Source organism: Chiloscyllium plagiosum, unplaced genomic scaffold (assembly GCF_037043375.1).
Source record: "Chiloscyllium plagiosum isolate Xiang-an unplaced genomic scaffold, Cpla_swu_hap1 HiC_scaffold_42, whole genome shotgun sequence".
Classification (NCBI taxonomy): domain Eukaryota; kingdom Metazoa; phylum Chordata; class Chondrichthyes; order Orectolobiformes; family Hemiscylliidae; genus Chiloscyllium; species Chiloscyllium plagiosum.
Window position 1 is genome coordinate 13,579,787 of NW_028270180.1, and position 21,967 is coordinate 13,601,753.

Below are 21,967 nucleotides of genomic sequence, written 5' to 3' on the forward strand. Positions count from 1 at the left end.
CCCTTTAGGGCAGGAAACTGCTGTCTTAACCTGGTCTGGGCTATGTGTGTGACTCCCAAGGTAAACTAAGCAGGAGGCTGGAAGAACACAGCAAGCCAGGCAGCATCAAGTGGTGGAGAAGTTGATGTTTTGTGTATAACCCTTCTTCAGGACTGGGGGTGGGTGTATGGGGAGCAGGGTCAAGGGACTGAATAGCCTCCTCCTGCTCTTAATTTGTATGTTTGTATATTAATATTGGAATGGTCAAAATCAGTGATGCACTATGTCCCAGATGAATTTAATCCATTCAGCATCACCCACACAGCAATAAAAGGCCACTTAGACAGATGCATAGGGCCACCAGGTAGGGTTGCCGAAGAGCACTAGGTGAGTCATCTGGGTTTTTAAATTCACTTTCATTCCCATTTCTTTTCTAAATAAATTTGTTGAACCTACGGGGGCTGACGGGGGCAGAGTGGTGGAGTGGGGATAGGTGAAGACAGGTCGAGGGTACAACCTTGTTGGTCAATGGGAGGGATAAATCCGGTTGGTGGCAGAGAGGAATGGAAGGGAGGGGAGGGGCTGGGCAGGGAGTAGGGTGAAGTGAAGGGAGGTTATTTGAAATTGGAGAACTCAATGTTGAGTCCTCCAGGCTGTAGGCTGCCCATGTGGAAAATGAGGTGTTGTTCCTCCAATTTTCAGTGTGGTTAATTGTGGCAATGGAGGAGGCCAAGAATGGTCATGTCAGAAAGGGAGTGGGAAGGGGAATTGAAATGAACGGTGACTGGGAGGTCCGGTCAGGCCCCACCGGCCTGGCTGAGATGCTCGGCGAACCATTCCCTACGTTTGGTGTCCCCGATTTTTTTTGCCTCTAACATGTGACTCCCACAGCAATGTAGTTGACTCATTACTGCTCTCTGAGCAATTTGGGGATAAACAATACTGACTGAGCCAGTGACACCCATTTCCTGGAAATAAATATTTTAAATAAACAGCCACTCAAGAGCTTCTTCACCATTGGGATCCAGTTGCAGAATATATGAGCACATGAAGTCTGGTTGACTTTTAAACTGGACAGAGTGCAAAAAACATTGACAAAGATGTTGCCAAGACTGGAAAGTGTGAATTGTAAGGCGAAGCAGGATAGGCTGGGACCTCTTTCCCTGGAATGTAGGAGGCTGAGGGGTGACCTTATGGAGGTTGATAAAATCATGAGGGACATGGATAAGGTGAATAGTTAAGGTCTTTGCTCCATGGCAGGGGAGCCCAAAACTAAACTGCATAGGTTTAAGGTGAGAGGGGAAAGATATAAAAGGGACCGAAGGGGCAACTTTTTCACATACAGGTGGTACGTGTATGTGAAAAAGTTGCCATCGGGAGTGGTGGAGGCTGGTGCAGTTACAACATTTAAAAGGCATCTAGATGGATATATGAACAGGAGGGGTTTAGAGGGATATGGGCTAAGTGCTGGCAAATGGCACGAGATTAATTTAGGATATCTGATCGGCATGGACTAGTTGGATCGAAGGGTCTGTTTCCGTGCTGTTCACCTCCATGACTTTACAACATCTGGATAAGGTTTAATAAAATCTAAGACGAAAGACTCGTTGATGATGGGAAAGAAATTAGTGATAAAGTTTTGCCTATTCTTCACAACATTTCTTTTTGTGTTATTTTCTGAAAGATTTTGGAAATGCACGAGCAAATGAAAGTCCCTTTCTCCAGGCGGAAAGCATCGTCTGGTTGCGATATCACAATTATTTGGCTCGCTGGTTTAAAGATAAGAATCCCAATTACTCGGATGAAGAGTTATTCCAGAGAGCTCGAAAGCAAGTCATTGCCGTTTTCCAGGTAACTTACAACTACAGAGGTGCTGCTCATTTGTATTCTTGTGGCTCATTTTCAATGCGAATTAGGTTTTATTATCACATGTACTCAAGCAAAAGGTTGCAGTGAAAGGTGTACAAAGTCACCATTTCTGGCCCTGTCTTAGGTGCAGAGGTGCCGAGGTACAAAATCTTCAGTATAAATGTGAAAAATAAAGACATAAAGCATTACAGTCCTTCTAAAGCAGAGGAAGAGAAAAATAAAGCAGATAGAACAGATGAGTCCTTGCTAAGATCCACCTCAGGTGGCATCGTGGCTCAGTGGTTAGCACTGCTGCCTCACAGCACCAGTGGCCTGGCTTCGATTCCAGCCTCGGGCGACTGTCTGTGTGGGGTTGGCGCGTTCTCCCCGGTTCTGCTCTGGTTTCCTCCCACAATCCAAAGATATGCAGGATAAGTGAATTGGCTATGCTAAACTGCCCATAGCGTTCAGGTATGTGTAGGTTAGGTGCACTAGTCAAGGGTAAATGTAGAGTAGGGGAATGGGTCTGGATGTGTTACTCTTTGGAGGGTCAGTGTGGACTTGTTGGGCTGAACGGCCTGTTTCTACACTGTAGGGATTCTATGATTCAAGGCCAGGAATCCGCACTAGGCTTCACCTTGAGGCCAGGAGTCCATGCTAGGCTTCACCTCAAGGCCAGGAGACCATGCTGGCCTTTACCTCAAGGCCAGGAGTCCATGCTAGCCTTCACCTCAAGGCCAGCAGTCTGTGCTAGCCTTCACCTCAAGGCCAGGAGTCCATGCTAACCTTCACTTCAAGGCCAGGAGTCCATGCTAGACTTCACCTCAAGGCCAGGAGCCCATGCTAGGCTTCACCTTAAGGCCAGGAGTCCATGCTAGACTTCACCTCAAGGCCAGGAGCCCATGCTAGGCTTCACCTTAAGGCCAGGAGTCCATGCTAGGCTTCCCTTCAAGGCCGGTTGTTCGCATTAGGCTTCACCTCAAGGCCAGGAGTCTGTGCTAGCCTTCACTTCAAGGCCAGGAATCCTCTCTAGGCTTCACCTTGATCTCAGGAGTCCTCACTAGGCTTCACCTGAAGCCAGGAGTCCTCACTGGGCTTCACTTCAAGGCCAGGATTCCTTACTGGGCTTCATTTTGAAGTTTAAAATTAATTCACAGGATGTTGTCATCATTGACCGGGCCTAGCTGTCCTTGAAAAGGTGGTAATGATCTGATTTCTTGCACTGCTGCAGTCCATTTGGTGTAAGTAGACCCATAATGCCATTATGGAGAGAATTCCATAATTTCAACCCTGCAAAACTGATGGAACAGTGATATATTTCCAAGTCAGGATCGTCAGTGACTTGGAGGATAATTTGCCCATTGTGATGTTCCCATAACTGCAGCCATTGTCCTTCCGGATGGAAATATTGTGGTTTTGGAAGATGCTGCTGACTTGGTGAATTTCTACAGTGCATCTTGTGGATAATGTACACTGTTGCTACTGAGCGTCGGTGGCGGAGGGAGTAGATGTTTGTGGATGTAGTGCCAATCAAGTGGGCTGCTTTGTCTTGGATGGTGTCAAGCATGTTGTTATTAGATATACCTATAGAAGTTTTGTTTTGTGAAAAAAGAAACTTTTAAAAACCATCCTTTGCTGTAAAGAAAATAGGCACCTTCATTGTGATTATAATGCACATTAGTTCAGCTTGGTACTGAATGATTTGGACTTCTTTGAATAAGATTGGATTTAAAATGTATTGTTTTGTTCAGTTTTAAAAGCAACTTTGCTTCATACTGGAGTGAGATATTAACCAAACTGTCAGTGTCCGTTAACTTACATGCAACATTAATTTGCACTCAGTTTTGTTGTACAAGATAATGGTTCTGAAATAGTTCATGTTCATGTTACATTGAGCTCCACTTATTTTGTGGATGCCACTCACAGTTTATGGGCAGAGACAGGAGGTTTTATCCTAACCTTCATCGGAAGAAGTTGTGTTTTGTATAGTTCCTGAGAGTCTAACTTAATTGTCAGTTGTACGTATTGCTGTCATGCAATAAACCACCCTGTTACTGAAGAACAATGTCTCTTCTCTGAAGACTCTGTAGTCCAACAGAGTCTACCCTACCACAGGTAGACCCTGGACAAAGAATTGACAAAGGAGAATAGGTGGCAGCATCACAAATCCCTTCGCTCTGAAACACATACCTATAGAGGTAACAGAAACTGTGAGATGCGGATAACAGCAATCAGGACAATACCACAACAATCTCTGTCTTACATCTTGTGTATGTGAAGTTTCAATCCCTTAATGTACAATAGAATAGCAACCAAAATGGGCTGACGTTCTGAAAACAATTAATTTGCCTTAATTCCCGAGTTAAAGGGATATGTAATCTATTGTTACAGGGATATATTTCAGTGGAACTCTGTCTAGCCCAATCTCCCCATGGGATTATAAATTAATTGTATGAGTCCAGGCAACTGGGGTCTTGTTTGCTAGGTGAAGAACTGTTAAGAACCTGCATTACCTCATTGAGAGAAGGCCTTCTATGTTAAGTCCCAGCCAAGTATTTAAGAACATCAGATCAGAACTAGGAGCTGGAGCAGGCAGTTCAGCCCCTTGAGATAGACCATTCGATATGATCGTGGCTGATTTCATCTTGACCTCATCTTCACTTTCCTGCCTGCTTTCTATAGCCCTTTAAACTTGAAAAATTTGTCTATCTCTTTAAATTTAGTTTAAAAATCACACACACAACACCAGGTTATAGTCTAACAGGTTAATTTGGAAGTACTAGCTTTCGGAGTGCTGCTCCTTTATCAGGTAGCTGTCCTGATGAAGGAGCAGTGCTCCGAAAGCTAGTGCTTCCAAGTAACCCTGTTGGACTATAACCTGATGTTGTGTGATTTTTAACTTTGTCCACCCTGGTCCAACATCGCCATCTCCACAACATCTTTAAATTTACTCAAGGTCCTGGGATTCGCCACACTCTGGGCTAGTGAATTCCACAGATTCATCACCTTATGAGAGAAGCAATTTAAGTAGCCAACAGCCAGCCTAGCCAGCAATCAAGGACCAGCCCCAGAGTGGACATGCCAGCCATTGATAGTTGCTGGGCAATAACATATCATCCATTGCACAAGGCATCACTAATGGCAGCTGTTATATCAGTGAGAGACCAGGTCATAGGTGAGTGGTCACAGGCAGGATGGGGAGAATGGGGAGGGAAACAATGGCCAAGTGCAGAATGTTGGTTCTCAAGGACCCCTCTCAGACATGGATCCCTTGGTGAGACACTAAATGCTTTTGAAGGATGCCTCCCAGTTTGGAGCCCATAAGTGAACATGACTGGAATTCATTTCCCATTTAAAGGCATCATTTGCATTTGTGGGACAGCAAAAATGTCCTTGTGCCTTCCTCCCCTAATTAAATCAGGCGTCCCACCCACCGTCCAGCTTCCTCAGCTCCAAATGTGCCTTCGGGAAGGGTCCTTGAGACTGTAGGAATAGTTTTGGTTTCAGACAAATAATACTGATGAAGTGATAGCATTGAGGCTAATCTATTTGAGATGCAAGGCAGATGCTACAAGATAACATAAATGATAAAAATCAGCAGCACTTTCTTGGCCTGAATGAACATTTGAATTTCCTATAGCAGATCCACATCATGCTCTCATTGGAACCAATTCTTAGACTGTTAGACTGCGGTGATTAGATTATCTTCAGGGCAGTTTGATTTGAGTATGATCTATCTCTATTCAACTAAAAATCATATCAGCAAATCTCATTTTAGTCTGAAAGGTAAGATGCGATTGTGTGGCATTTTCATCTTTTTGGAACAGACGGGACTGCATGGTATTTAATTTCTTCAAACTCTAATGCAAAGTCATCGAGTAAGGTGAAATTCCATTTTTATAGTACACGCTTATCTCACAACAAACAGATTGTGCTGAGGATGTGCTGTTACATTGAAGACCACCTGGTTGACACTGTTTCCTTATCTTGTGCAGAATATTGTATTTTATGAGTGGCTGCCAGCCTTCATTGGACAGAATGGAAGCAAATATGATGGTCAGTATGATTTATGGTTGCATGGTAACTCCAGTGAATTGGGGCAATTTGTTTTTTTAAATCCCATACATTTTTAGGAAGTAATGACTAACACCTTTACTTTTTCCATCTGTGTTTCAGGCTATAAGAAGCAGGTGGATCCTGGTATCTCACCCGAATTTCAGTCAGCCGCTATCCGAATAATCAACTCCTTGGTTCCACCAGGTGTCTACATGAGGTGATAAAGAAGAAAATTTAATGTTTCTCTGTATTTTTACAGGTGGCCCAGTGCATTTCATCCACTATGACAGAACTTTAAATTTAATTTGTGTAAATAATATAGAAATTATTTAAGGTCAAGTATCAGTTTGATGGTATAAAAGTCTGTGATCTCTCACAATAGTCCAATTGAGTTGATTATGCTTCTTAAGTGGTCTCACACTCTGCTGTAGAACTTAATCACCTAAACGTAAGATGCCATTTCAGTGCAGTACAAAAGAAAATAGAATGCACCAATGAGATATTAAGCCAGGGGTCTGTTTTCTCTCAGTTTGTGGTTGTAAAAGATCCTTTGATGTGTTTTGGAGTTCTTTTAGAGTCTTAATCATTGCGGTTCCTCAGCCAACTTCACCAAAACATATTTCACTAACTTTGGTGTGGTAGCAACATTGTGTCTACATTTCTGTAAAGGGTGGCATGGTAGCTCAGTGGTTAGCACTGCTGTCTCACAGTACCATGGTCCCAGGTTCGATTCTAGCCTTGGGTGACTGTGTGGAGTTTGCACATTCTCTCCGTGTCTGCATGGGTTTCCTCCCACAGTCCAAAGATGAGCAGGTTAGGTGAATTGGCCATGCTAAATTGCGCAGAGTGTTAGGTGCATTAGTCAGAGGGAAATGGGTCTGGGTGGGTTACTCTTTGGAGGGTCGGTGTGGGCCAAAGGGCCTGTTTCCACACTGTAGGGAATCTAATCTAATCAAAGAACAGAAATGAAACCTCAAAAATAATTGATTATCTGTGAAACAGTTTTTGACATTCTTCATGCCTATCTCTGTTGTAGAACTGTTGACAGAGATTAATTACTATGTTTAGTTTAGGGGTTGATTAGTTCAGTTGGCTGGAATGGCTGGTTTGTAGAGCAGTGTAATGCTAACAGTCTGGGTTAAACTCCTGCATCGGGCAGTGGCTGAGCTTATCCTGAAGGACTCTCCTTCTCAGCCTCTCCCCATATCTGAGGCATGGTGACCTTCAGATTAAACCAGCACCAGCTGTCTCTCTGTAATAAGCGGCTAGGACAACAGCACATTTGCCTTTAACCATGTTTAGTCGTTAAATGCATTTTCACTGTACCATATACTCCCAGAATGGCAAAAAAAAGATTTTAGTCTAATTTCATCATACAGAAGTTCCTAAATTCCAGTTCTTTTCATGTCATATGTAAGTGGGTTGCATAAACTGCTCTGAAATTTACTGTGATGCCAATATCAGCTTTTATTTGACTTTTCCAGGAACAAAGACTGCCAGTTTCAAAGTTTTTCAAGTAATGTTGGAGAAATGCCAGCACTTCGAGTGTGTAATAACTTCTGGAATCGAGAGGTATGGTAACAGAGCGGTCACAGACTGGTGTGACATTAAATTCAACCCTGACAAATTGTGAACTTGAATTTTGTAAGTCTGCATATCTGAGGAGTGATACTGTAAAATTACCATGAAACAGATGGAATACAATGTGTTGATATGTGAACAAGGTCAGAAGTCACACGACACCAGTTTATAGTCCAACAGGTTTATTTGAAATTACAAACTTTCGGAGCGCTGCTCCTTCGTCAGGTACCTGTTGCACTATAACCTGGCATCATGTGACTTCTGACCTTGTCCATCACAGTCCAATATGGAACCTCCAAAGCACTGCTGTGTGAGATAATCCACAAAGGCTGACACTGCAGTACAGTACTGGCCGAATACCAATCTGTTGAAATTGCTGAGTGAGACATTAAACTCAGGCACAGTCTGCCTCCTCTAGCAGATGTCAAAGGCATATTAACAAATATTTTGTAGCGAAACAGAAGAATGTTTCAAGTATTCTGCAGCAAAACAGGTGTTTTCAAAGTCTCCAAGCCAGTCACTCAGTCAATAGTTTCAATGAAAACAGATTTATCCAGTCACTACCTCCTTAATGTTCATGGGAGCTTGCTCTGCTCAGAAAATCTACCCATTTCCTACAGCACCACAGTGACTACGCTATACAAGTATTTCATTGTTTATAAAGCACTTTGTGGATGCCTAGTGGTCATATAAATGTAGGTCAGAACCAGTTAAGGACAACATATTGCCTTCCCTAAACAAACAAATTCAATTGGTTCTTATGGTCACCAGTACTAGTTTCAAAGCTACTGTTAGAAAAAAAATGAGAACTGCAGACACTGGAGAGTCAGAGTCGAAACGTGTGGTGCTGGAAAAGCACAGCAGGTCAGGCAACATCCGAGGAGCAGGAGGGTTGACATTTTGGGCATTAGCCCGATTCCTGATGGAAGGGCTTATGCCCGAAATGTCAACTCTCCTGCTCCTGAGATGCTGCCTGACTGGCTGTGCTTTTCCAGTACCACACTTTTCAACTCAAAGCTACTATTATTGACTGAGTTTTGCATTCAGCTTCAGAGTTTTATTAATTAAATTTATTAATTGGATCTACATTCTACCAATTGCCAAAGTGTTTGGGGATGGATTGACTGCATGAATCACTTGACACTCAGGCCCACTTTGTTGTCAAAGAGGTTTGTTGTTTTATACCAGTGAGGAGAAACCTTCTGGCAGTCCAGGAACGTCTCCATTGAAAAAAAGGGAAACATACACTTTCTTTAAATCTGCTTTTAGCCTGCCTTTGGCTGTTACAAAAATTAGCGTTATTATCAACTTGCACATCCAATCAGGTTAATCATGTGACTGCATGATCAGTCTTTTGACAGCTTTAGGTCATCCCATAATCTATATTGTTTAAAGGGCTCCCTTCTCAGTTATCCTTGGGCTTTCACAATGCCTGTATGTCTTGTTCAACAACATTCCAGACAGCACTCCCTTGCTGATAAAAAGGTATCTCTCAATCCGCCTTCAACTGAACTTTCAGTTATATCCCATAATGGCTGTATATTTAAAACTCCAGTTTGATATTTGATAGGTGGCTATTCTTTGTTATATTACTTTATCCAGTACATGGCTTGACATGACTATGCTTTGCTATGCCATACAATGTGTTACTATGGGTAGCTCCACCATAGTTCTCTGCACAAGCGTCTACATCAGTTTTGTGTAACAAATCTCATTGTATACTTTCAGAGGACCCTTTGTGTTATCTGTATCTCGTTACCTTGAATACTCGAACTTATACTTTGATTTGATTTGATTTAGCTGTTTCAGCTAAATATCTTCCCCAGCCATTTTATATCAACTGAGAACCACTTTCAGCTGCTTTATGTTGCTTTAGCCATGGGCAGCCCTAACATCATGACTCCAAATTATTTGTATGGGCCTCTGGATAAAGAGTCCAGTGACATTATCCCTTCCCATAAATTATAATCTTGTATAATTACACTATTTAAAAAATTTTTGGTATACGTTTGGAAGGATGGGCTTTGACACTTTGAAATCCAGGCCTTCTCTTGTGAGAATACTGTCAATTCTGATCGTGACTTCAGAGCTCATTTTTCTTTCTTGCCCACTGCAAAGTTCTAAGATGTTGCCTATAATCTCAATGAGATCTTGATGGTCTTAAACAAGCCATTATTGTGTGTGTACAGCAGTACGGAAGTTATGTTACTGAACTTGGGATCCTGAGAACTGGAGTAATAATGTTGGGCCATGAGCTCACATCCCAATATGGCAAATACAAAACTTAAATTAATTTAATTAAATTTGGAATAAAAATCAATACCAGTAAATCTCGGAGGAACCTCGACTTGCTTCGGGCAGCACGGGGGTGCAGTGGTTAGCACTGCTGCCTCACAGCACCAGGGTCCTAGGTTTGATTCCAGCCTTGGGCGACTGACTATGTGGAGTTTGCATGTTCTCCCCATGTTAGTGCGTGTTTCCTCCCACAGTCCAAAGATGTGCAGGTCAGGTGAATTGGCCATGCTAAATTACCCGTAGTGTTAGGTGCATTAGTTAGAGAGGGGTGGGTTGCTCTTCGGAGGATTGGTGTGGATTTGTTGGGCCGTAGGGCCTGTTTCCACACAGTAGGGAATCTAATCTAATACCGATCACAACACTTCTGTATTAATCAACTGACTCTCTGATGCCTTTTGGGACGGGAAACCTGGTACCCTTACTCTTCACACCCACAGTAATGATGTTGACTCTAAACAACCATCTGAATTGGCCAAGCAAACTCTGTTGAGACCAGCTACCCTAATGGCAATTGGGAGTTGGCTTTATGGAATTGCCTTATCAGCAATTCCCACAGTCTGCAAATAATTAATGAACAGGATAATTAGTGAACAAAAGCAACCCCTTTTTTTGTGCGAATGTTAGGGGTGGGTCGGATTAGAGCAGAAAAAAATCTTCCACTATCTGTTTCTACCAACTTGCAACCCAAAATATACTACTCACATATTTTCACAACTGTTCACCTACTTTTAAGGATGTTTATTTGTTGCATTTGATTTTTGTTGGTTGATTTATTTGCACATTTATTTGCAAGTTTTGTTGTTTACCTGTTGCTAGATTCTACATTTCGAAAAACCACAGAAGGTAGATGAGTTGATTATGGGCATGGCTTCGCAAATAGCAGAACGAGAGGACAATATTGTGGTGTCAGATCTAAGAGGTAAAAAAAACAGTCTTTGAGAAAGTATTTTAAAAAAGCTGACTGTGGTGAAATTTCTGAAACTGCCATAAAACAAACCTGACCAAATTAACCTAGATCCATTAAGAGTTTGAAACAAGTGGAAGATTTACACTAGAATCTTTTGGATCATGCAACCTTGGTCCGGCACTTTTTTTAGCATTAGTAAACAGAATGTGCATTGATTGCAACAGCAACTGAATATTGGACTATTAGCTGCTACATTAAGGAGCTGTGCTTGCCTTCTTGGGACAAAGCACATTAAAGAGATTCAGCAGGAAACCCTATGATGTTTTCAAATGAAACATGTTAAATCATTTCACTTTGAATGGGAATGGAAAAGGTTAAATATTCGTTTAAAATGCACCTCAAGGAAATGAAAATATTATAACTTCATCATTCCCTTGTACTCCTACCCCAGAATCATCAAGTAGTAATCAGTGAGTGTAATGATTGAAACTGTTGTCTGCTCAAATCAGTCACAATAAATTCTTAAAGCAATGGGCATGACATTGGAGCAATAAGCAGTGACACTTTCTGTGTTTATTTAAAAACCTGATTATTTAACCATATCTGATGCCAATGGCACACAACTTAAGTTAACTTCAAAACTTTCCTTCCCTTTTATGCATTCACATTGGGTCAAAAATTTGGGAAGTTGAACATTCCATGTTAATGTTAATTCATGGTACTGTAAGCACAAGGACAGGCCCTTCGGCCCACCTTGTCTGTGCCAACCATGATTCCATTCTAAATTAATCCCGTCTGCCTTCATATAGTCTGTATTGCTCTTTTCCCTGCTGATTCACATGCCTATTTAAATAGCTCTTAAATGTTCTTAGTGTATCTGCTTCTACCATCTCCTCCGGGAATGCCTTCCAGACACCTACCACCCTCGCATTAAAAAAAACTTGCTGCACACATCTCCTTCAAACTTCTGCCCTTTCACTTTAAAGCATTAAGCTTTCCCCCTCTCACTTTAACATTATGCCTCCTAGCTTTTGATATTTCCACCCGAGCCACCCTGAAGATGCCCCCATCTGTGCCTCTGATAATTTTATATACTTATTTTATGTTGCCACCTCAGCCTCTGATGCTCCAGCAAAAACAACCTAGGTTTGTTTAACCTCTCCTGGTAACCAATACACTCCAATCCAGGAAGCATCCTGGTAAACCTCTTTTGCACTCTCTCCAAAGCCTCCACATTCCTTCCAAAAGAGTGGTGACCAGAACTGCGCACAATATTTCAAATGTGATCTAACTGAAGTTTTATGCAGATGCAGCATGATTTGCCAACTTTTATAGTTAATGTCCCAATCAATAAAGGCAAGCATGCTGACACTGCCTATACAGCCTTATTCATTTGTGTTGTCACATTCAGGGATCTATGGACTTGCACCCCAAGATCAATCTGTATATCAATTTTCCTAAGGTCCTGGCATTTACTGTATATTTTGTTCTTGCATTTGATCTCCCAAAATCCATCACCTCACACTTGTCCAGATTAAACTCCACCTGCTACTTCTCCACCCAATTTTCCTACTGATCTATATCCTGTTATATCCTTTGACAACCTTCTTCACTATCCACAACTCCACCAATTTTCATATTGTCTGCAAGCTTACTCTTCAGACACCCCATATTTTCATCCAAATCATTTATACGTATTATAAACAGCAGAGCTTCCAACACTGATCCTTGCCTAACACCACTTGTTGGAGGGAATCCTGAGGGACAGGATGTACATGTATTTGGAAAGGCAAGGACTGATTAGGGATAGTCAATATGACTTTGTAGGTGGGAAATCCTGTCTCACAAACCTGATTGAGTTTTTTTGAAGAAGTAACAAAGAGGATTGATGAGGGCAGAGTGATAGATGTGATCTATATGGATTTCAGTCAGGCATTTGACAAGGTTCTCCATGGGAGACTGGTTAGCAAAGTTAGATCTCATGGAATATAGGGAGAACTACCTATTTGGATACAGAACTGGCTCAGTGGTGGTGGAGAGATGTTTTTCAGACTGGAGGCCTGTGACCAATGGAGTGCCACAAGAATCGGTGCTAGATCCACTACTTTTCATCATTTATATAAATGATTTGGGTGTGAGCATAAGAGGTACAGTTAGTAAGTTTGCAGAAGACATCAAAATTTGGAGGTGTAGTGGACAGTGAAGCAGGTTATCTCTGATTACAACGGTATCTTGATCAGATAGGCCAATGGGCTGAGAAGTGGCAGATGGAGTTTAATTTAGAGTCATAGAGTATTTGGTTTCCCAAAATGCAGCACCTCGCATTTATCTGAATTAAATTCCATTTGCCACTTCTCAGCCCATTGGCCCATCTGGTCCAGATCCTGTTGTAATCTGAGGCAACCCTCTTCACTGTCCACTAATTTAGATAAATGTGAGATACTGCATTTTGGGAAAGCAAATCTTAGCAGGACTTATACACTTAATAGTAAGGTTCTGGGGAGTGTTGTTGACCAAAGAGACCTCAAAGTGCAGGATCAGCACTCCTTGAAAGTGGAGTAGCAGGTAGATAGGATAGTGAAGAAGGCGTTTGGTATGCTTGCTTTTATTGGTCAGAGTATTGAGTACAGGAGTTGGGAGGTCATGTTGCGGCTGTACAGGACATTGGTTAGGCCACATGGAATATTGTGTGCAATATCTGGTCTCCTTCCTGTTGGAGAGATGTTGTGAAACATGAAAGGGTTCAGAAAAGATTTACAAGGATGTTGTCAGGGTTGGAGGATTTGAGCTATAGGGAGAAGGTGAACAGGTTGGGGCTGTTTTTCCTGGAGTGTTGGAGGCTGAGGGGTGACCTTATAGAGGTTTATAAAATCATGAGGGGCATGGATAGGATAAATAGACAAAGTCTTTTCCCTGGGGTGGGGGAGTCCAAAACTTAGACTGCATAGGTTTAGGGTGAGAGGGGAAAGATATAAAAGAGACCTAAGTGGCAACTTTTTCAAGCAGAGGGTGGTACGTGCCAGAGGAAGTGGTGGAGGCTGGTACAATTGCAATATGTAAAAGATGTCTGAACGGGTATATGAATAGGAAGGGTTTGGAGGGATGTGGGCCAGGTGCTGGCAGGTGTGACTACATTGGGTTGCGATATCTTGTCGGCATGGACGAGTTGGACCGAAGGGTCTGTTTCCGTGCTGTACATCTCTATGGCTGTATGACCATTGGTCCAAGACCTCCAGTCAGAAAAACGTCCTTCCACAACTACCCTCTGTCTTCTATGACCAAGCCAATTTTGTATCCAACTTACCAACTCACTGTAGATCCCATGTGTCTTAACCTGCTAGATCAGCCTGCCATGAAGGAACTAGTTAAATACTTTTGTAAAGTCCATGTAAACAATACCCACTGTCCTACCTTCATCAACTATGTTGTCACTTACTCAAAAGAAATCGCTTAAATTTATGAGGCAATACCTCCCCTGCACAAAGTCATGCTGACTATCCCTTATAAGTCCATTCTTTTCCAAATGTGAGTAAATCATGTCCCTAAGAATTTTCTCCAATAATTTCTCTGCCACTGATGGAAGGCTCACCGACCTATAATTTTCTGGATTATGTCCGCTGCCCTCCAATCGAAGAAACAACTTTGGCTTTTTACATGTCTCCTCGGACTTTGTCTATGGATAAAAAGAATGCAAAGATCTGGCCCAAAGCCCCAGCCATCTCTTCCCTTGTTTTACTCGGTCTCTTGGGATAGATTCCATCAGGCCTTGAGGATTTATCTACCTTAATGTTTTTCAAGATGCCCAATTCCACCGCCTTATTAATATTGACATGCCCTAGAATGTCAATTACTCCTCCCTAAATTTACTATCATCCATGTCCTTCTCCTTGGTGAATATCGGTGTAAAGTACTCATTAAGGACCTCACTCATTTCCTCTGGCTGTACACATAAATTGCTTTTTTTTGTCCAAGAGTGCACTTACCCTTTTCCTAGCCAACCTCTTACTCCTAATAGTTTCACCAGTTTCCTCATTTCCCCTCCCCCCACCCTGTCTCAGTCAAATCCATCAAATTCAGCACCGCCTTCCTAACCTGAGATCTTCTTCCCGACCTCTCCGCCCCCACCCCAGACTGACCTATCACCCTCACCTTGACCTCTTTCCACCTATCACATTTCCGACGCCCCTCCCCCAAGTCCCTCCTCCCTACCTTTTATCTTAGCCTGCTGGACAAACTTTCCTCATTCCTGAAGAAGGGCTTATGCCCGAAACGTCGATTCTCCTGTTCCCTGGATGCTGCCTGACCTGCTGCGCTTTTCCAGCAACACATTTCCAGCTCTTACTCCTAATAGACATCTGATGAAGTCTAATATTTATCCTTCCTATTTTTTGATGCTGTAAGATACTAGTATAGGAACAACATTAACTCCTGCTGTTCTACAACTGTCAATTGGCTGGTTGAAATAGCATACCATTCCCTTGACTATAGCCTTTATATTTTGCAGACTTCATGTATGGGCCACTGAGGTTCACAAGATCAGACTTGGTGGCTCTTGATATCCAACGGGGGAGAGACAGCGGCCTTCCAAGTTACAATCAAGCACGAAGAATATTTGATCTTCAGCCAGTTGCTAACTGGTCAAGTATCAACCCTCGACTCCACAGTGAGAAGCCACAGGTTTGGCAACTGCTAGTTGCTGCTTTGAAAGGAGGAATGAAACAAAATGTTGCCACAAGTTAGGCAGTGAGAAAATAAGAATGCTGTAACTATCTTTCAACATGCCAATTGTTAACAATATCCTGGCATTAAAAGATCAATTTGAAAAGTATGGGCCAAGTCAATCATTGCGATGACCTCAAAAGATCTTTCCTTGCCATCCGTCCACTATCTTGAATTGTTTCGTCAGGGATGGCCAATCAAACAATCCTGCCTCTGCCAGCCCTTTGAAAGAGCTAACAAATTAGTTGCATTCCCTTTCTCTTTTACCCTAGCCCCACATTTGTTTTGTTCGTTTTCAAGGAAGCAGCAACTTGTCTTCTGGTATTGAAACTGCCTCCACTGCCTTTTTAGACAGCATATTTCCAATCATCACCACCCACAGTATGAAATACTTCTATCTCCCGTCTGGTTCTTTAATGTCAATTTTGTATCTTGTTTCCAACAGACCAAACTATGGAAATAATTTCTCCCAATTTACTCCATCAAAACTGCTCAGAATTTTGAACACATCTATTAGAGTGACTGTTTAAACTGCTCTAATGAGAAGTCTCCTTGTTTCCTTACTCTCCAACTAGTAGAATTTTCATATCACTAGTACCTTCTGGCAAATCTTTCTACCCACCACTATAGTTTAGAACCCACAATGGGCTCCATCCTAAGGCCAAGACAGTAATTGACAAAGATTTTGTTGAGCTTCCTTGTTCCTATACTTCACAAACTTGCAAAACTGAAGTTGGATTTAGATCAAGTCACCGCAGTCCAGAGGGCAGTGCTGTCAGAGGTGCACCAGATGGTGAGTTTAACCTGATGATCACAACACCTCAGGCAAGGAGTGAGGTTGAGAATGTTCGACCTTCCTGGTGACCTCGCCCAGTGTGGGAGGCGAACCTGCGCAGTTGGTGTTAGTCTGCATCACAAACCAGCTATCCAGCCAACTGAGCTCCAGATGTTTTGATTTACCCCTGTTTTGGCTAACTCCCACTTTCTGCCCCGGCAGTGATAATGGGGTCAGTTTAGCTCAGAGGGCTGGATGGTTGGTTTGCGACGCAGTGTGATGCCAACAGTGTGGGTTCAATTCCCATCACTGCCTGAGGTTACCACGAAGGGCTCTCCTTCTCAACCTCTCCCCTCGCCTGAGGTATGGTGGCCCTCAGGTTAAATCACCACCAGTCATCTCTTTCTAATGAGAGAGCAGCCTTATGGTTTGGTAAGAGTATGGTGACTCGTTCACTCACATTGCACAATGAAAACTGGGTCTCTTCATCTGGGTTCCTGAAACAGAAGTGGCTGACCACCAGTGCCCAGGTCCCCAAAGGTGGAATCATTTAACTAACAATATGAAGTCAATGGTCGCAGCTCCCCAACTTGCAGCCCAAATGTGGGAGCAGGTTTGTTCAGTGCTGACTGACTCCACGCCTACACCACTGAGAAGACTTAATGGATCGCAAGCCAATTGGCTTGTTAAAGTTGACCCCAGTGAATGTCACGGCGAATTGCAGACTTTGATAATGGATTCTGTCTCATCAGAACCTGGCAGCCAATTGGCCTTTTGATTTCAGCCTCGGGCAACTTTCCGTGTGGAGTTTGCCACATTCTCCCCTTGTCTGCGTGGGTTTCCTTCGGGTGCTCCGGTTTCCTCCCACAGTCCAAAGACGTGCAGGTTAGATGGATTGGCCGTGTCAAATCACCCCATAGTGTCTAGGGATGTGCAAGCTCGGTGGGTTAGCCATGGCAAAGCAGAGTGTGGGTGGAATGCTCTTTAGTGGGAGAGGGTTGGTGCAAACTCGAATGTTCTCTGTCCTGCACAGTAGGAACTTGATTCTAATTGGTATATTGTCTCTCCCATAATCCAGCTCTTTGACGAGTTAGCAGCCATGTACAATAATGACATTTCTAAACTGGAGTTGCTGGTTGGAATCTTTCTGGAAAGTAATGGGGTCTCTGACCGACTCTTTCCCAAGCTTATAAAAGAACAGTTTGAACGCATCCGAGACGGTGATCGATTCTGGTTTGAAAACACCAAGAATGGGTGAGCAAAAGTCACGTGTTTTTTTTTTCCATTTGAAGATCAGTCTGAGGGCTGTTGGGAAGTACTGAAAAACCTTCTGATGACCCACATAGTGTCACTTTGAACTCACTGTAGCAGTCTCGGCTAACTGTTGATGGTCCTTCAGATGTGAAGCCCAGGAGATGGACAGCTTTATAATGAAATGGAGCGATTATTTGGGCATTCTTTTGTTCCAATAGAAATGAGTTGTTAGTCTCTCTTTTTTAACCTGTAAAACTTCTGAAGTATTCAATCCTTTAAGGAATAAGGGTCATTCTGTTATCTCTGTTTCTACAGCGTGTACTTTTAAAATGTGTGTTGGCACTTTAAGCGCTGTTTCTAAAGTGCGATTTTTCTATAACATGGGGTTTCACAAGGACACAACCATTGTGTTATAGAAGAATCACTGTGTAAAAATCTTTAATTGTAAAATGTAGAAATGATATTTTGACAAGGGCCTATGTTAAGTGACTGTATAATTCTTTCCCTAAAGACTATTGGACATTTTCTCTGCAGCTTTTAATTGTATTTATTTCCTGTTATACCTGTTACTCTACCTTGAAAGAGTAGTACTTTATAAGTAGGACAACAGCAATTTCTAAACCCTTCATATCTACCATCTTGGAGGACAAGGGCAACAGATGCATGGAAACAACACCACTTGCAAGTTCCCCTCCAACGATATGTTGTTGTAGCTGCACTGTTACAGGGTCAAAATCCTGGAACTCACTTCCAGAGGGCACTGTGGATGCACCTACACAACATGAACTGCAGAAGTTTGAGATGGTGTCTCACCACCACCTTCTCAAAGGCAATTGGGGATGTGTTGGTCTAGCCACTGATGTACACACCCCATGAAAGAATGTTTCTTTCAGAAAGGAGAGCTAGTATGGGAACTGTGTTTGAGTTAAGAAGCTTTTGCAGGAACTGTAATTGTTATCTACAAACACAGTTTGAATGTTTGTACAGATACATATGAGGAGTAATCATGAAAAGTTCTTAACATTGCATATCTATACAAATCGCTCAGATCAACTGGAGAAGAGGGCCTCAAACAGGGGACTGGAAAGGCATGAGCGTTGTATTGTGTCACGGGCAATTAAAATGAATGCTGTTTGGCAAGCCCCATAACATTATCTTCTAGAATGTTTACAGCCGGAGAACTTCAGGAAATTAAGAAGACCACATATGCTGACGTGTTGGGCGCGATAGGAATTGCAGCATCTCAGAATGACGTTTTCTTCTGGAAAGATGGTAAGCAACGTAATACCATGGTTGCCTCGGCCTTCAGCAATAAGCTAACGGACAGCAAGTTGTTCAGTTATAAATCTACTATTAATCTTTTGTGGTAAAATGGACTGTGCAGTCTTGGAAGCAGAAAGAAAGGCAGATCTCAGATTTACTGCAGGGTTTAGGTTTAGAATGCTCCCAGAAATAGTCACACCAAATCCTTGTTATACGCATGAGGATGTGTCAATGAGAAAAAGTTGGCATGTTGGTCTGACCTCGCAATTGCACAGATCCAGGATAGTGAATCAATGGATAACCAGGACTGAGCATATTAGATTAGATTACTTACAGTGTGGAAACAGGCCCTTTGGCCCAACAAGTCCACACCGACCCGCCGAAGAACAACCCACCCAGACCCATTCCCCTTCACCGAACACTACAGGCAATTCAGCATGGCCAATTCACCTAACCCGCACATTTTTGGACTGTGGAAGGAAACCCACGCAATGTGCAAACTCCACAGAGACAGTTGCCTGAGGCGGAAATTGAACCCGGGTCTCTGACGCTGTGAGGCAGCAGTACTAACCACTGCTCCGCTGTGACACAGGATTCACCTATTGAGACGTTCAACAACCAACTTGTTGTATTGATATGGACCAGGCCAGCCCCCCTCAAAACATTTCAAGAAAGTGACCCAGATCCTAACTTTGCTGGTTATGTAAAGCAGGTGTAACACAGATATTCCAGGAGGGGTGCAGCTGGTTAAACCACTTAGTTTTAAGCAAAACAGAATTTATTTACAAGATTACCGAATGAATGAAAAGGGAACAGAATACAGATCTATCTGTTGGTTTAATCTATGTGTAAACCAACAGATTATCCCAACTTAATGATGCTGTTCCCAATACTTGCAACAATCCCCATAAACACCCCTTGGCACAAAAGGTAAAATCAAACACAGGGTCTTACAGGAGAGAGGTCAGAGAGAGAGAGTACCAGTATGGAACCTGCTTCTTTGGGTCCAGCAGCTTCCAAACACTTCTGCTAAAAACCAAACTAAACCAGAGAAAAGCTGAGCGGGGAGAACTGGCCACTCCCCTTTCATTGTACAAGTATTCTTTTTCAAAGACTTGAAAGCCTGTTGCCAGAAGCAGTATCTGTTAGCTATAATCAAACTGGCCCAAAAACCCAAAAACCCGGAGAAAGTGAGGACTGCAGATGCTGGAGTACTAGAGTTGAAAAATGTGGTGCTGGAAAAACACAGCAGGCCAGGCAACATCCGAGGAGCAGGAGAATCGACGTTTCGGGCATAAGCCCCGAAACGCCGATTCTCCTGCTCCTCGGATGCTGCCTGGCACAAAAACCCTTCAACTTAGACTTTTCGGAGTCTGTGTCTCTCTGAAAAAAACAAAACTAAGGACAGCATAATCTTGTTAAAGGAGCAGTATCATCACAGTATCATCGTCCAGCATTCTTTTGATGTTGTTAAAAGAAAACATTTGCGTAAGGGAATCTTGTAATTGGTGGCATGAATGTTCTAAAAGCAGGTTAAACTATTCTGTCTGGGGGTAATACAGAGGCGCATTTATTTGCGGCATTCAAAGGGAATTGGGTGGTTATTTGAAGAGGAAGAATGTGTAGGGTTATGGGAAGAAGGTGGGAAAATGTCACTCGGTAAGATGTTAGGTTGGAGAGCTGAAGCAGAAACTGTAGACTGAATGTCCTTCGTCTGCACTGTAGGCTTTCTGTGATTCCAAATGTTTAAGTGTTCCATCACAATCTCTTTACTGATTTTTATTCTGCTTTCCTGCAGGTGACCCATGTGCACAACCAAGGCAGCTGACAGAGAGTGACCTGGAGCCATGTGTAAAAGTCAGCACCACGTATTATTTTGATGGCAGTGGAGCAGGCTTTGGGATACTTGTTGTGGCACTTTGCTGTTTCCCTCTGGGTTTGTATATGATATCCTTATATATAAAGGAAAGAAATTTAAAATACCACTTAAGTCCATTGTATGTAGTAAACATTCAGAACCAAGTAAGAGAAATTTCCTTCAAAAATGTACCAGGAATTCTGAAACCATTGTCTTCAGACCTTGCATAAACTTTGTTCCTGAGCCACTAACTCCATCGTTCTTCCTAACAACTATCCGAAGCTAAACCAGACTATTCACAATCTTGGCATTGCATTTGACACTGAGTCAAGATTCTACACCTTCATTAAGACTGCGTTCTCCCATCTCTGTAACATGGTCCAACTCTGACTTGGATTAGCTTATCTTCTGCTGAAGCCCTCACCTGAGACCTGACTGCTCAAACACATGATAAGCATGTCTTCAGGCTTCTGCCCTCCATTACCTGAGATTGTCCAAACCTCGACTGGCCGTGGTCCCACTTGTACCAAGTCCCATTCCTCCTCACTGCTGTGCTCACTGACCTACATTAGTTTCTTGGTCAAGCATTTGCACCATTGCATTCAAATTCTTCTATATCTAACTCTTCCTTATCCCTGCAATCTCCTTTAGTTGTAAACATTTTCTAGTTATCTCTATACTTCTGATTCTGCATCATGGTAGATCATGGATTTTAGTCACTAACCTGTTGCTGACTGTGGTTTCAGCTCCTGAGACCCAGAGCCCTGGAATTCTTTCCCCAAACCTATCAGCTTCTTTTCCTCCCTTTCCTCCTGTAAGGCAATTCTCACAAACGCTTTTTAACTGAACTTTTGGTTACCTGCTATAACACATCCTTTTGTGACTTGGTGCCATGCTTTCATTAATGTTTGCACCTGTAATTGTCCTTAGGATATTTTAATATGTTAAGGGCAGTATAAGAGTAAGCTATTGTTAATTGAAGCAAAATCAGAACAGAAACTTAAACTCCAATTTATACCATGTCCTTCACTTTCTTTGATTCAATACATAAATTTAACGTATATACTAAAGTGAACAAACATTAGTGAGTTTGGAGAAGATTTGTAGCTGAGGTTGAGGTTCTGGATGTAAGTTTGCTCCCTGAGCTGGAAGGTTCATTTTCAGACGTTTCGTCACCATACTAGGTAACATCATCAGTGAGCTTCTGGTGAAGCACTGGTGTTATGGCCTGCTTTCTGTTTATGTGTTTAGGTTTCCTTGGATTGATCACAGGAATCACCATTGCCTGTGGTGATGTCATCTCCTGTGTTGGTGATGTAATTTCCTGTTCTTTTTCTCAGGGGGTGATAGATGGGTTGCAAATCGATGGGTTTGTCACCTGACGAAAGAGCAGTGCGCCGCAAACTCGTGATTTTAAATAAGCCTATTGGAC

General features: G+C 42.6%; 1 protein-coding gene across 1 annotated transcript in view; it reads left to right on the top strand.

The window, feature by feature from the left end:
* The window catches only part of LOC122542470 (dual oxidase 1-like), a 119,855-nt gene that overhangs the window by 30,410 nt on the left and 67,478 nt on the right, over positions 1-21,967 (top strand). Inside the window, exons 7-15 of the mRNA XM_043680203.2 lie at positions 1,664-1,830; positions 5,823-5,883; positions 6,004-6,100; positions 7,368-7,455; positions 10,576-10,678; positions 15,171-15,343; positions 17,239-17,414; positions 18,577-18,686; positions 20,476-20,613. Of these exons, the coding sequence (XP_043536138.1) occupies positions 1,664-1,830; positions 5,823-5,883; positions 6,004-6,100; positions 7,368-7,455; positions 10,576-10,678; positions 15,171-15,343; positions 17,239-17,414; positions 18,577-18,686; positions 20,476-20,613 (1,113 nt within the window). The remainder of the gene's footprint in view (positions 1-1,663; positions 1,831-5,822; positions 5,884-6,003; positions 6,101-7,367; positions 7,456-10,575; positions 10,679-15,170; positions 15,344-17,238; positions 17,415-18,576; positions 18,687-20,475; positions 20,614-21,967) is intronic.